The sequence below is a fragment of the Gossypium raimondii genome, chromosome 13 (assembly GCF_025698545.1).
Source record: "Gossypium raimondii isolate GPD5lz chromosome 13, ASM2569854v1, whole genome shotgun sequence".
NCBI lineage: Eukaryota > Viridiplantae > Streptophyta > Magnoliopsida > Malvales > Malvaceae > Gossypium > Gossypium raimondii.
Genome location: NC_068577.1, coordinates 8530169 through 8545284, shown reverse-complemented (window position 1 = coordinate 8545284; position 15116 = coordinate 8530169). Strand labels below are relative to the sequence as shown.

The 15116-nt window shown below is 35.2% G+C and overlaps 3 protein-coding genes across 4 annotated transcripts; all 3 read right to left on the bottom strand.

The window, feature by feature from the left end:
- Window positions 1-512: 512 nt before the first annotated feature.
- On the bottom strand, window positions 513-1215 carry LOC105784503 (calcium-binding protein KRP1). Its single transcript, XM_012610402.2, has one exon. It carries the CDS (start codon window positions 994-996, stop codon window positions 634-636), a length of 363 nt encoding a protein of 120 aa, XP_012465856.1. The 5' UTR covers window positions 997-1215; the 3' UTR covers window positions 513-633.
- Window positions 1216-7028: 5813 nt separating this feature from the next.
- Window positions 7029-11080, bottom strand: LOC105784388 (G-type lectin S-receptor-like serine/threonine-protein kinase At4g03230). 2 transcript variants are annotated; one of them, XM_052627211.1, is made up of 8 exons: window positions 9708-11080; window positions 9017-9532; window positions 8808-8945; window positions 8501-8703; window positions 8144-8354; window positions 7818-8055; window positions 7579-7732; window positions 7029-7497 (listed from the first exon to the last, which is right to left on the bottom strand). In XM_052627211.1, the coding sequence occupies exons 1-8, from the start codon at window positions 11026-11028 to the stop codon at window positions 7192-7194; spliced, it is 3087 nt and encodes a 1028-aa protein (XP_052483171.1). In that variant the 5' UTR covers window positions 11029-11080; the 3' UTR covers window positions 7029-7191. The 2 variants fall into 2 exon arrangements, with proteins under 2 accessions (XP_052483171.1, XP_012465700.1); XM_012610246.2 differs by having other exon boundaries at window positions 8808-8948; window positions 9708-11079.
- A 1808-nt stretch (window positions 11081-12888) lies between these two features.
- On the bottom strand, window positions 12889-14868 carry LOC105781962 (putative F-box/FBD/LRR-repeat protein At4g03220). The gene is made up of 3 exons (XM_012606474.2): window positions 13804-14868; window positions 13334-13516; window positions 12889-13188 (listed from the first exon to the last, which is right to left on the bottom strand). The coding sequence occupies exons 1-3, from the start codon at window positions 14866-14868 to the stop codon at window positions 12889-12891; spliced, it is 1548 nt and encodes a 515-aa protein (XP_012461928.1).
- Window positions 14869-15116: the final 248 nt, after the last annotated feature.

Here is a 15116-nt window from a genome sequence, read left to right as displayed (position 1 = left end):
AGTGGCTTCACATAATGGGCTGGTTTGTATTAGGCTAGTGTTATTTTCTGAAAAATAAACATAGATAGAAATTGTTCAAGTGAAATGAATTGACTGCATTTTTTTTTTTTTTGGTATTGGTTCAACAATTTGATAAATTAATAAAACTTTTCAATTTAGAATTGATTGGAGGGTGAGAAAGTTAGGGAAATTTTTGAGTTTTTGATGGAAGGAAAAAAGTAAAGAGGGAAAATAAAATAAAGTAATAAAAACAAAAAGATAAAGAGGCACATGAGGACGTCATATGGTGGAGCGTAATTACCCAGCGTTGTCATGCTAGTAAAAATTTAATATTGTTAGTCTCATGTACTAATATAGTGGACGAAAAGAAAATTTGGATATCAATTTAAAAAAAAAAACCATAAATACTAATCTAAAAAAAGTAGATAAGTTTGAATACAAATTTTATATTTAACCCAAAATAAAATTCATAAACAATTTAAAATTTTGAGCCAACTTTTGAGGATGTGTGGTGGTATTAAAAAATATTGTATTAAATAGAAAAAAAAAACTCTAATGAAATATTAATTGAGTATTGTAGTACCCTATTGTCATGTATGAGTAATAAAAGGGTCGAAACAACATAAGACGATGTTAGAATCCAGCAGTTTTGAGCTGGTCTTCAAGCATCTCTTCCAGCAATAATCGGGACTCTTCCATCAACCCAGGGCTTAATCTGAACATCAACACACAAAATTCCATTTCACTGAGAGCCCCATCGCCGTCGAGATCACCTTCCCTTACCATGCTCGCCAGCTCATCGTCTCTCAAATCTTGCAACCCCAGCACGGCAGCGTTCCTCTTCAAGCTCGCCGCAGTGATCACCCCTGTCTCCTCGTCCATCAACAGCTTGAACCCATTACACAACTCCCTCATCAGCCCGTCTCCCCCCAGCTTCTCCGCCATCGCCGGCAATAAGTCCTCGAAATCTGGAGCCGTTTTACCAATCCCTGCCATCGAATCCTAATGACAATAGACGATGTTTTTCAAAGAAATTTAAAAGTTTGTATGAATGTTGAGATGCACTGGGGAATTTATAAATAGGAGGGAGAAGATGGATGAGGTAAGGAGGTTTTTTCTTGGAAAGGAGGGGGTCATGTTTTCCCTATGTATGACAGCAAAGGAACAAGAAATCTTTATGGCGGATCAGCTGATTCTTGTAGAGCTGGAAAATACAGCCCCTGTTTCGGAGAAGCTGTTGCCCCCGCTTTTTCTTTTTTATTAATGTTTGCCTTCTCTGCTTTTGACTTGGAGATACAATTACCCAACTTATATTTTTTATTTTATTAAATTCAAGTTTATTTTATTATAAGGTTATTTTTTAATCAAAAAATGAAAAATATAATAATTAGACTTAAATTTTGAAATATAAAAAATAGAAACTAAATTTTAACTTTATAGCCTATGGCATTTTTTAATCGAAATATGTCTATATTTTTTATTACTGACTTACTATTATAAATATTAAACTTGTCACATATAATTTATTGAAACAGGATTTGGAGTATCTAAAACGTCACCTTTACTATTAAACCAAAACTTGATTTGATGAACAGTGATAATCCATCACTACCACTTGATTCTATTTTTGAAATTGCTGTATGTTATGTGATTATTTTGTTTATTTAAGAAAATATCTTATAAAAAAATAATTGTAAAAAATTATGAGGTTGAATAGTAAGATTCAACAGGAGAAGCTAAAAAATAATTTGGTTACAACTTATCATGTAAAATTAGCAGTCGGTGGCTTCCTTTCCTTGACAAAATTGGGTGTTTTGTGAGATTTCATGGGCAATTTAAGGACTTTCTTCTTCAGAATAATTTGCGAGACAATGTACCAAAATTCATGAGAATCTTTCTTTTTTCCTTGCAAATTGCCTTTGTAATAATAGGGTAAATGGTTAATAACGCATTTAGTCATCAATACTTACATATTTATTCAATTTGGCCCTAATTCTAAATAATTCAATAAATTTAACTCTTCGCATTTACAAATTCTATCAATTTGATCCTTACACTTTCTAGCCAAAACTTTCAGAAAAGCTTTGACAACAAAGGCATTCTAAAACCCCAAAAAGAAAAAAAAGAACTTCTCCAACTGTGCAAATATAACATACTTTACGAGTTTTATTGAGAATTGAACTATACATGAATTTTAGTTTCTGGGTCATTTAAATTTCTACTTTTTCTTGTATTTAACGGTTACCCAATTTAATTCTTACCTCAAAAATAGGTTCTTTGCTGCTTGAAGAACTAAAAAAATAGAATTTTGGTTATTAATTGATTTTATTTTGTCTGCCAGATCATTCATAAAGAAGAATTGCAACTTTGATGTTAATTATTCTAGATTTTATTAAATTAATTAGTACCTATTGCTAGATTTTATTAAGTTTTTTTTTCTTTTGGGGTTTTACAAATTTATAGATGTGGAATGTCTCAAATCTAAAAGTGAAAGCTTCAGTTAGGAACTTTGAGGATCAAATTAATAGAATTTGTAAATGTGAAGGGTTAAATTATTAAATTATTTAGATTTAGGATCAACTTGATAGAATATGCAAGTATTACGGGCTAAATATGTTATTATACCAATTAAAAATATATTATGTCACTATTTCTATTATCAATTTAACAACGGGTGATTAAAATAAGAATGAATACAAAATTTTGAGAATCTAAACTGAAAATTTTCAAAGTTGAGTGAGTAAAACAACAACATATATATACCTAGTTCCACTAAAATATCCAATTCCTTAAGCACATCAAGAATGCATGTGAACAATTTAATATTCTTGATTTTCGTCAAATAGAGATGAAGAGAGAATATATATATATATATATATATATATATATATATAAAACAGTAGATGTATGAACATAAATTTAAAATTGGAATATAAAATATAAAGGTTATGGAGAGCTTGTCTTTCCTTACCCATACCCAACTTTCCTTTGAGCATCCCTTCATATTCCTTTCTTATTCTATTTTCTTTCCCGAGAAGGAACTACGCAGGCCACTAGGTTTGAAACAAAATTTGGTAGTCCTAGTCCATGTATTTGAGCGCTGTCCAGGTATAAACACACTCATAACATAAAACCTATAACTTGCCATGTAAGTAACATAATAATTCCCAAAGCAGCACTTGATGTATAAATATTAAAGTCAGAATCGAATGCTTTCACATTTCCCATAATTGAGGAAGTACTATCGAAGCTTATGTGAAGACGTAATAACATTCAATTTTTTTATTAAAGGTTTAGGCAAGCGAATGATGATTCTCCTTCGAGGAAGGAAGAGCCCAAGACAAGAAAAATTGGCTTTCAAATGTACGAAATTGTATCATCAATACTCAACCCATGTAAGCTAATTTATACCTATATTCAACATATGCGATTGAATTTTAAAACATAGCATCCATTGAGTATAATTTGTTTAAAGGGTTAAGATGGTAGGAGAGAATCTTTATATTGTCCAATTTGCAAATTTAGAAGTTAGAGATTGGGTTTTGGAGCATGGACCATGGCTTCGTAGAGATGGATTATTAGATGTTGAACTAACCAGATGGATAGAAGGAGGAAATGGAAGTTTGAAATACTCTGATAATATGAATTCTGATGCACTTGATTGAATGAATAATGAAACCTTTATATAGGCTGAATTACAACTGAAAAATCACTAAAAATAGGAACAAACCTGATTCATAAATCACTAGAAAATATCAACTAATATGATACTCCTAAAGTCTAGCAACAATAAGTTTTGACTGAATGAATAACTTTATTCAAACCAATAAACTAACAAATTTAACTCTAACATGCCCTCCCTTAAACTGATATTGTAAGTGATCAGTTCGATCAAAGTGCAAACACCAAGCATTTTTCTGAACTTTACAAATGATGCCAATTTGAGGGGATTGGTAAATACATCAGCAACCTGATCTTCACTTCTGCAATAAATGAAGTCAATTACCCCATCTTTTGTGAGGTCTCTTAGGAAATGAAACTTCACGTCAATGTGTTTACTTCTGCCATGTAGTACTGGATTTTTGGACAACTTTATGGTTTGTTGTCGCAACAAACTGTTGTTGCTCCTTGTTGTTTGAACTGCAATCCAGCAAGAATATTTCTTAGCCAAATGGCTTGAGAAGCACATGAAGTAGTAGCTACAAATTCAGCTTCAGTTGTTGATAAGGTGACAATTGGTTTTTTTTTTTATGACCATGAGACTGCACCCGAACCCATCATAAAGACATAACCTGAAGTACTCTTCCGGTCATCTAAATTTCCAGCATAATCGCTGTCAGTGAACCCAATCAAGCTTGACTTTTCTCCCTTTTTGTAGAACAACCCAAAATCAGAAGTACCTTTAAAGTATCGAAAGATCCTCTTTGTAGCTAGAAAATGTAATTATTTTGGGTTCTCCATGCATCTACTAATAATGCTAACTGCATACATGATATCTGGCCTTGTTGCTGTCACATACATCAAACTCCCTATAATTTGCTTGAAGAGAGTACCTTCAAGATTCTTTGTAAGCTTCAATCCAACATCTAAAGGTGTGTTGACGTGATTGCAATTACTCATTTAAAACCTGTCTAAAATTTCTCGAACATACTTCATTTGAGAAATAAATATTCCATCAACAGATTGCACTATTTCTATGCCAAGAAAATAATGCAACTTTCCAAGATTAGACATATCAAACTCAGTCATCATTGACCTTTTAAAATCTTCAAACATGGCCCTACCATTTTCCATATAAATTAAATCATCAACATATAAGCATACTATAAACATTTTCCCCTCATCTGCACACTTTGTATATAGAGTATGCTCATATGGACATTTTTGAAAACTTTCCCTTTGAAAGTAAGCATCAATACGACTATACCAAGCTCTAGGTGCTTGTTTTAGTCTGTATAAAGCCTTTTTCAATTTATAAACTTTGTGCTCATCACCAAATTTAACATAGCCAGGAGGTTTTCAATAAATGCCTGTTCTTGTAAGTCTCCATGAAAAAAGGCCAACTTCACATCTAATTGGTACATAGGCCATGAGTTTTGAGCAGCCAGTGCAATCACAATTCTAATTGTATCAAGCCTTGCAACAGGAGCAAAGACTTCTTTGTAATCAACACCAAATTCTTGTTTGTAACCCTTCGCCACCAACCGTGCTTTATACTTGTCGATGCCCCCATTCTCCTTCAATTTCGTTTTATAGACCCATTTACAGTGATCTTTTTGTGCCCTTCAGGAAGATCAGAAAGTTCCCATCTATCCCTATAATTCTTTGATCAGTAGGTACTACAAGTTAGGGAATTTGTGTTTAGCAGAGTCTTTTTTCGATGAGATGATTAACAACAGATTGCAGCCAACTGTGATTACTTACACATCGTTGTTGAGTGGATATTGCAATGAAGGAAAATTGCATAAGGCGTTTAGGCTATATCATGAGATGACAGGGAAGGCAGTTACTCCGAACACTTAGACATATACTGCTCTTATATCCGTTCTTTGTCGAGCAAATATGACGGTGGAGGCAATTAGATTGTTTGGTCAAATGGTATAGAGAAACATTATGCCAAATGAGGTGACATATAATGTCCTAATTGAGGGATACTGCAGGGATGGTAACATGGTAAAAGCCTTTGAATTGTTTGGCGAAATGGTGGACAAAGGTCTTGTGCCTGATACGTATATTTATAAATCTTTAATAAGTGGTCTTTGTTCTGTTGGTAGAGTGTCGGAAGCCAAAGAGTTCCTGGATGGTTTTCATAGAGATCACCGTAAGTTGAATGAGATGTGTTGTAGTGCACTATTACATGGTTATTGCAAAGAAGGGAAAATAGAGGACGCATTGAGGGCTTGTTGTGAGATGGTTGCACGAGGCATTGATATGGATCTCGTGTGTTATGGCATACTTATTGATGGAACTCTAAAACAGCATGATACAAGAAGGTTACTTGTGCTCCTAAAGGAGATGGACGATCAAGGATTGAGCCCTGATAATGTGATATACACAAGCATGATAGATGCAAACAATAAAGTGAAAAATCTTAAGGAGGCTTTCGAGCTCTAGGATATTATGATCGGTGAAGGATGCATCCCTAATGTTGTTAAATGTACTACTCTGATACCAATGTTGAACTAAACAGATGGAAAGAAGGAGGAAATAAAAGTTTGGAATACATTAATAATATGAATTCTGATGCACTTTATTGAATGAATAATGAAACATTTACATAGGCTGAATTACAACTGAAAAATCACTAAAAATTAGGAACAAACTTGATACGTAAATCATTAGAAAATATAAACTAATATTAGATACCAAGTGTGTTAACAACTTAATATCATAAAGCTCTTTATTTTTTTTTGTTTATTTCACATTACTGCCTTGTTTTATTTCTTGTTATAATAACAAATGCAATATTAATATTATAACAAACGCAAATTGAGACATTTCCAGCTTCACCCTCACCAACAATGGTTTTGTTTAGTGGCTTGGTCTATGGCAGACGAAAGTAGAGGTGTCCAGCTTTTGTTTGTAATGCCTTCGACAGCTTCGTTTCCTTGTTTCTTTGCTATCTTTTTTTTTTCAGGTTTCACTTGTGCTCCTTGGCAAACTATTGTCTTTGTCCGAGCAAGAGTGTTGCTGTCTCCAATGTTTGGGCTTGGCTTTCGGTCGAACCATCGCATTGGTATGAGTGGCTCCTCCTATTTTTTAAGCCTTCAATTTTGTTTAGGTAACGTTCCCTTGCTTTATTTTGGCAAACTGTGATGGATCGGTTTGCAAATAGATTTGTTTTCGTTTTAGTTTGGTTTGGTTTGGTTTGGGTCTTTGATTTCAAGCTTTATGCCTTTATCCCTTATTGTATTGTTGCTCTTTCTATTTGTTGATCTTAGGTTTAGGCCTTATTGTATTGTTTCACTTTACAAATGTACAAAATCCCAATTTTTTGCACAGTAAAGGTAGGGATGAAAGTAGAAAACTTTTTGAACAAAATTTTATAAGATAAATTTTATCATTATATAAAGTTATTATCTTACAATTTTCAAAAAGATTATAAAACAATTTTGACATTTGGGGAGGCCTATGTCTGCCCCTTGGTGCGGCATATGAAAAACAAAAAAACAATGATGACGAGCGCTTTCACTATCGACCTTCTTCAATAGAAGAAGTGATTTCAGTATTAGTTTCTGCATTACTATACAAAGAAGCTGTGGCAGAAAGGGGTCTCCTAATAACGTAGGCTGGCTGTTTAGGTATGGGAAGCTTTGAACTTTGGGTACCACTAAGCATTAAAACAATATCACCCATTGTGGGTCGCTCACTGGGATCTTCCTGTATGCATAACAGCCCAACATGTACGCATCTAATGAACTCACTTTCATTGCAATTTGACCCTGCTCTCTCGTCCATTAAATCCAATGCCTTGCCTTCTTGCCACAGTCTCCATCCCTGCAACCAAATATTCAAAATTGCAATACTTGGCAATGCCATATGGAGAAGGAAACCAATCTTAAAATCATCTCTACTTACATAACCTACTAGGCTTGGGGCATCATCTTTCACTTGATAGAATCTCATGTTCCTTTTTCCACTAATGATCTCAAGCACCACTATACCAAAGCTAAAAACATCGGATTTTACTGAGAAAAGTCCATCTAATGCATATTCTGGCGCCATATATCCACTGCATTTTACAACACTCATTATTATGGTTAGAAATATATACATATCTTGGTTGCTTTAAACATGAAATTCTGCAGTTAACTTACTATGTGCCAATTACTCTAAGCGTGTTTGCTTCGGTCTGTTTTCCTTGGATCATCCTCGCAAGACCGAAGTCGGATATTTTCGGATTCATCTCTGCATCCAGCAGTATGTTACTAGTTTTCAAATCCCTGTGAATGATTCTCAACCTGGAATCTTGGTGAAGATAAAGCAATCCTCTGGCAATTCCCAAAATGATGTTGAAGCGTGTCGCCCAGTCCAATTGCTGACTTGATGATTCACCTTTAAAAGTTTTTCATCAAACACCATAACCCATCATTCACCCTATAAACTAAAAAAGATAACAGTTGAGGTTTGAGCGGCTAATTACCAAATAACAAAGAGTCTAAGCTTTTGTTGGGCATATATTCATAGAGAAGAATCTTTTCCTCTCCTCTAATGCAATATCCCAAAAGTCTCACAAGGTTCCTATGTTGAAGTTTAGCAATCAACACCACCTCATTCTTAAATTCCTCCAAGCCCTGTCCTGAAACACTGGAGAGCCTCTTTACAGCAACTTCTTCACCACCTGGAAATTTACCCTGTGATCATTTCATAGCCTTTTTAAGATGATAAAACCATCAAAGCTAAGTTACTTATACTCGGGTGTGAGTGTTTGATATGTATACTTCATGAAAAATAGGAGTCCGAGCAACATAACAGTAAAGAATAAATGAAGTGTGAATACCATGTAAACAGGCCCAAACCCTCCTTTTCCAAGTTTGTTTTCTTCTGAGAAATTGTTTGTTGCAGCTAGTATGCTTTCAAAATCAAAGAAAGGCACGTCTATGCCCGTCCCATGATCTTTTTCCTCGAATGGGGTCAAGTCTATTAACTCTTTAACCCCTTTCTCAGTGTCATACATATGAAGAACAGCTTGTCTTTGTTTTTCTGAATTCAAAAGAAACATACATTTGGGCAAGCTTTGTTAAATGCTAACTGCGTTTTTAAATCCCAAAAGCATCGTTTGTTTTACGTTAAAGTTAAACACTTACCTCGCCTCTTTACCACCTTTTCTCTCCACACATAAATCGAAACTGCAGCACACAAAAAGGCTGTCCCAATTGGCAAAGATATTCCTAGGATCAAAGCGAGTGGCTTGCTTTTATCGGAAGACTCTCCCAACTGTCCATCTTCTGCAAGAACAGGTTAGATGGTAATTGCTATAGATACCATACTTTTATACATCAAATTTAGCACTGACCTCGAGTACAGTTTAAAACCAAGCCATCCCAATGATAGGTGGAATTGCAAAGGCACCTTCTTTGTCCATTTTTGTTTTCATTGCAAGTCGAATGTGGCCAATCTTTGCAGTCCGCAGATGAAGAACACATTGGCTCTAGCGGTGGCTTCCAACTGATTTCTACTTCAACCGTACCTTCTAGTGTAGAATCCGAAGTTAAGTTGCCAAGTTCACCACTGCAGCTGCTGGTCACATTGAATGGTGAAGATTGATTGAACTGCAAAATTCTGCTTGCTGAAGCATGCAGAGCTGCGCAATTATTTGCCTCTTCGGCTTTCATTTGGATGACAAATGTTCTCGCATCTGGATTGACTGCAACAACACTATATCGGCCATTAGGCGCCATGAAGCTTAGTTTGCCGGTATCGTTATTACAATGGAAACTGAAGTACATTGGATCACCACATTTTGGCCCTGTGCTTAGGGGATAAGGTACTGAGTTTGTGCCGCAAGTCTCACAATTTCTAGTTGATGCTTCTGCAAAGTAGAATAGATATAGTTAAATCAAGCTTTTGCTTCATATTGCTGCAAATTGCCTTATGAAATCTTTACAGTACTCTTTGAGTGCTGCTATTTCAACATCAGGCTAGAGATAAATAGCTAGCAACAGTTTTTGCGTTTTTTTCTTGCTCATTTGTACGGAGTAAAGTACCTATATCGGACAATGCTACCCGTATGTTGAGATCGTAGCCATCGTCTTCAACCTCCTGAAGATCTTTGAGATCCTCTGACCAAATCAAGCATGAAGTAGTGTAGTCTCTCTGGCCTACAAATGAATAAGCCTGGCACTGACAGTTCTTGAGGCACTCCCCTCTGCAATCTGTTTCATCCTTGGCCTCGTACGATGAGTCTGAATTTTCTACTTTCATTCTTTTCAAGCTCAAGAAGTAATTGCCACATGATGATGTATGGTTTCTGGAGCAACCGTCCGAAAACTCTCCGGCTTTCCATTTGTCCATGAATTTAGGTTGGAAACCCGGTAAGCACTTGCATGGCAACCCGCTGTTGGTATTACAGGTGCCAAAGTTGCCACAAAAATTGAACACACTACAATTATTGTTTGGCTCCGACCATATCGAGGACCAACTGTTCATGTCTGCATCGAAATCCCAATACTGTAATTTTCCATTGAAAGTCATTACCATTCTTTTATCTTGGTAAACTCTTGGGTTGTTACTCTGGCTAAAAGTCAAGAAGTTGACTATTGTAGGAGGCAGTTCATCCGATTTAATGATTTTACCTGCATCTGGCCTACTTGATTTCCAGTGAATGGTACTCTTTTCCATTACAACAAGCTGCTCCACTCCTTGATCTTGCTTAAATATGAAGTTCCCTGATGATGGATCTTCTTCACTGCTCCATGAAGTTAATAAAAACTTTGCGTCCATCTTCATACCGAAAAGAAACGTATCTGTTGGTTCAGTAAAGCTTTCCCACAGATTGACCCTCAACCGTTCATCGAGTAGAATGAAGTTACCGGTATAGTTAAGCTTCGCCACAAGTTTCGAACGCTTAGCTCCACGCTGTGTGGACCAGTAAATTTTCCCTTTCTCATCGGATAACTTCAGTTGGTCATTTGCAATAGATAAAACTCCAGTCCTATCTAAAATTGGATTGTCTCTATTAGCAACCCAAACCACTATTTGTGAATTGGAAGCATACCATATCCCCACATATCTCTTCACATTAGAGCCTCTTGATGGACCAAAGAACCCCAATTGAAATTTATTTCCAGCTGAAACAAGAGTTTGTCCATCTGCAAGCCCGCTTTCAATAGTAATATTATCCCTAGCAAAGCAGGCCTGAAGAGCAGAAAACAGTATGAAAATTGTGTAGCAAGATAAAATGGAAGAAAGGGTGTTAATAACTGACCACCGACAACTTGTTCTCATCTTCTCTTGAACACAAATTTTGTCCAAACAGAAGAAACTTTCTTCTTGATGGAAAATGAGTGGGCAGCTGGTAAAGTCCATGTTAACTTCATTAAAAATAAAGTAAATATTCAGGAATCTTAAAAGGGAATGGGTGGAGTACTAGTTTATTCTTATTCCCTAATGCATGCGTTCTGGAAAATTAATAAATATATGGTATGAAATGTCAAAGCTGGTGTCTGCTTTTTTTAATCCCACGGAAATTGATGTCTTGTGTCATTCAATTTTAATTATATATTTACCTATCAAATACGGACGAAAAGTAGTTGATTGATATAACTATTTAGCTATATTCAGTGATGACTTTGATGAAATTTTTATGTAATAAATAATTAAATATGATGTTTTGAGTTCACGTACAAATATTTTCTAAATTTCATATAAAAATAAAATTACTCTCAAAATCTTATGCTTTGTAAAGTTAAAGGATTTTTTATAAATTCTCCACTAATTAAATTGAACAATAAATAATCATAAATATTAGTAAGTATAGATTATTTGAATTTTTCTTTTAATGAGAAATCCAACACCCATAACACCATATTTTTATATAGGTTTTGAATTTACTAAAGAAAATCAGGTTTTTCCATTAAATTTGACTCGTTTTTATATTTTCTTGTTCGACCCGGTTCTCCTAAAAACTTGAATTTAATGAAGAGTTGAGGAGTTGATTGTATACAAACAGAAATTGGCGGACTCTACCGAGATTTTTGGAAACCTCAGTGGCTGGTTGAGAATAATTGGATTTTAATTTTGGTTTAGTTAGCTTCAAACCAGCCAATTCCGTAGTGGGAGACAAAATAATTAGAAATGAGTGATTGTATTAGTCTGTGGCGGCCTTGCCAATGAAGTATATATATAGGTGTGCGTGGAAACAGAATTCTTCTCAATTCTATTTACCAATTTTTCTCTCTATAGCATCGTCTTCTTCGGTCACTCCGAAGAAGAAGAGGATGTAGCTAAAGGAAGCTCTGCATGTTGCAGCTGTCGCATGAATTGAAGTCTGGAAGTAGAAAATTGGAAAACTGATAAACTCCCTTATCTCTCTATCCTCGTGGATTGAAGGAAGAACTAGAGTAAAAACTCTTTAAAGTTTCTATATAATTATGGACCCTAGGTTTTTAATGTTTGAACAACTTTAAGTTAACCGATAAATGGTTGTTATGCTTAACTAACATGACAAAAGAGTCTCTAGTGTTGGGCAAGCTATGTTGTCGAGGATTAAGAAAGCAAGGTGAGTTTTGTACTTTGCCCTTGGGTGATCGTTGATAATGTTTGTTTGAATGGTTTGTGTCTGAGTTATCTAGAATAGCGGTTGTGTATAGAAAAGGGTAAATGGGCATGCTGAATAATGAATGATACCATGAAAGTGTGTACACTGGATGCAAAGAGTAAATGATTTGTCTAAGTAATCAATGGCGTATTGTGTGATATGGTGATAAGTGTAATGTCTTGAGAGATATATTTATATATATAATATGTATACGGAGTAAGGAGGGAAATTTCCTTGACTGGGTAGATGAAGATAAGAATAATTGGTGGAATGGATGAATGAGCGGACTGAATAGGAAATCAAGGGAGTTTAATTAATTGAAGCAGAGAGTTTATAGACTTAATTGAATCAGAGATTTGACCATTTGTAATTTACGAACAATTAATTAATGTGTTTTTCAAAAAAAATTTTCCTTAAATTTTAAGACTTATATACCCTTTAGCTTGCCAAAGCTGAGAAACTTACTAGGCTGAGAAACTGTGTCAGTTACTTAATACCAAATGTAATTAAGGAAGGAACCTGGTATCTAGAGAAAGTCGCCATAAAAATTGTATCTAGAGAAAGTCACCATAAAAGTTGTCACCATTGATGTTGCAAATTTACATTAAAAAATATTCTGCAAATGAAGTTTAGAGAAACTCAATCTTTGCATTAGAAGATGCCCTGGAAAACCCCATCATTTGTGACCTAATCTTTTGTCGTCGTAGGGAATCTCTATAGTTGCAGTGCCCGGAGAAAAATGTCATCTCTTGTAATGCTTTCCCATGCTTCAACAAGAACTTTGCTAGGCTAACTTCATTCTCACATTCTAAGAATCCATGTATTTTCACTACACTAAGGTTGTTAAGCAATGGTTTCAATGCCTGGCTTTGAGATTCCCAGAATTGTTCTTCTGAGCTAGGCATGTCCCACAAGTCCTTGTTCCATTTCTGAAAATAAGTTCAAATAAAGCAATCACCAAGTAAATTAAATTTAAACATGACAACTTATATATAATGTAAAAAAAAGAACTGTGGGTACATTCTCTTCGTTTATAATATGTAAATATATATATATGTATATATGGGCACATACTCTTCGTTCAATCTTATAATCATTGAGGATCTTGAGAATTAGAGTGTGTAATGAAGGAGAGCACTTGAAGAGATAAGCTAATCCGGGGAGATTGTGTTTGTTGAAGCCAGTTTGTAGCTCTAGGGATTGTAGTTGGTCGAATGGATGCATTAGATTTGCAATATAATTCCTGCTTGACAACACCTGCTATATTTTGTGATTTAATGTTTAAAATGATAATAAAGAAAAATAAAAAAAACTATCAAAGCATTGAAATAAAAAAAATTAAAACAAAAGGCAATTGAAGGGATTTTAAGGACAAAATTTCATTATTCATGGATCCCATTAGGACTTTTATGGACAAATATCATTATAATTAAATTGAATTGAATTCCAAATTTCTTAATATTATTTTCTCCACCTTGCAAGACTTTTACAAACAGCAAAGGCAAGTAAAGCAATGCATGAATTGAGGAGTAAAAAAAATGTACCTCAACGCATTGGCCTTCAAGCGTTAAGGTGTGGAGTCTGGAGAGAGCTGATAAAAGATTGGACACACTCCGAAGCTTCGTCACACTGAAATCTTCATTAAGCACAAAGAAACCAATGGAAGCCTCATGAGCCGATACCAAGTTCTCCAACGAGCTGTTCTCGGTGATGGCATTATATTCCCATACCATGACTCTCAAGCTCGGTGCATTAATCTTCACCCAACTCTTATCACAATACGCATCGAAACAGCTCGCAACTTGCAATGTCTTCAATTTAGCCCCCGAAACATCCAATCCATGTAATTGGAAGCAATTTTCAAGCGTGAATTCCTCTAGTGCCAAGCAACTAACCTTAAGCTGTTTCAACCCAAAACAAGCATCGAGGTTCAATTTCTTGAGCCGAGGAAACGATGAATCCGTAAACAAATCGGAAAGTGTGGGCTGATCGTATAAAATAACGAGGGATAAAGATAAGGTGTGGAGGGATTGGAAACCACCTTTCATGACCGACGGAGGTAGTAAACGGAAACCGGGGTATCGAGATCGCAACTTGAAGACACGCAATGATTCACTGGTGAGAACACTTCGTGGGAAATTAAAGTAATCGTCGGTGGCGACTTCAACGTCTAATTCCTGCACATTTTGCCTTACGGCAAGACGGATCAAGCCATTTAGACGTGAAAAGCTCAAAGGAGCACGGAAACGAAGGATCCTTAGATCGGATTGCTTGTCGCGGAGAGCTAATACCTGGCTAATGAAGTCCAGTCGTTTAACGGAAAAAGAATGCGGACATAATAATAATCTTTTATTTTTTATACTCGGCTTCGTATTTGGAGCATTCGTTGAAGTAACACCGATTGGATTAATAGAGGTGAAGTCAAGATCAGGGAATGAAATCCACAACGATCTCCATCTTTTCGATAACACGCTGGTTTGCGCTATGGATTTGATGGGTAAATGAAAAAGAATTTGATGAAGAACAACGTCTGGGAGATCACTAATTCTATCGATTCCATTCTCGCCTTCCAACCAATACTTCTTTCGTTTTGCGGATCTGGTTTCCATGAAAATTATGATAATAATTTTGTTTCTAATCACTGAAAATCGGTCGAAATTGCAGAGGCTAGGGTTTGAATTTTTCAAAAGAGTGAAGCCACGAGAGAACGAGAATAGCATTTGAGTTTGTTTTTTTATTAAAAACAAGTCAAATAAAAAATTAATTATTTAGCTACATGTTAGTGCTACCGTTTGTTTTAAACTGTATTAAGGTAATTTTTTTAGTTTTCATTCACTCCATTTATTTATATATATTA

What these genes read in the sequence shown, in the direction of transcription:
- LOC105784388 (XM_012610246.2), bottom strand. Translation starts at nt 11,028, where the DNA reads ATGGACTTTACCAGCTGCCCACTCATTTTCCATCAAGAAGAAAGTTTC. An exon ending in GGTAGCATTGTCCGATATAG is followed by an intron (nt 9,533 to 9,707) that starts GTACTTTACTCC and finishes TCTACTTTGCAG; the next exon opens with AAGCATCAACTAGAAATTGT. An exon ending in CTTAGAGTAATTGGCACATA is followed by an intron (nt 7,733 to 7,817) that starts GTAAGTTAACTG and finishes TGTAAAATGCAG; the next exon opens with TGGATATATGGCGCCAGAAT.
- LOC105781962 (XM_012606474.2), bottom strand. Translation starts at nt 14,868, where the DNA reads ATGGAAACCAGATCCGCAAAACGAAAGAAGTATTGGTTGGAAGGCGAG. An exon ending in TTGAAGGCCAATGCGTTGAG is followed by an intron (nt 13,517 to 13,803) that starts GTACATTTTTTT and finishes AAAATATAGCAG; the next exon opens with GTGTTGTCAAGCAGGAATTA. An exon ending in ATTATAAGATTGAACGAAGA is followed by an intron (nt 13,189 to 13,333) that starts GTATGTGCCCAT and finishes ACTTATTTTCAG; the next exon opens with AAATGGAACAAGGACTTGTG.
- LOC105784503 (XM_012610402.2), bottom strand. Translation starts at nt 996, where the DNA reads ATGGCAGGGATTGGTAAAACGGCTCCAGATTTCGAGGACTTATTGCCG.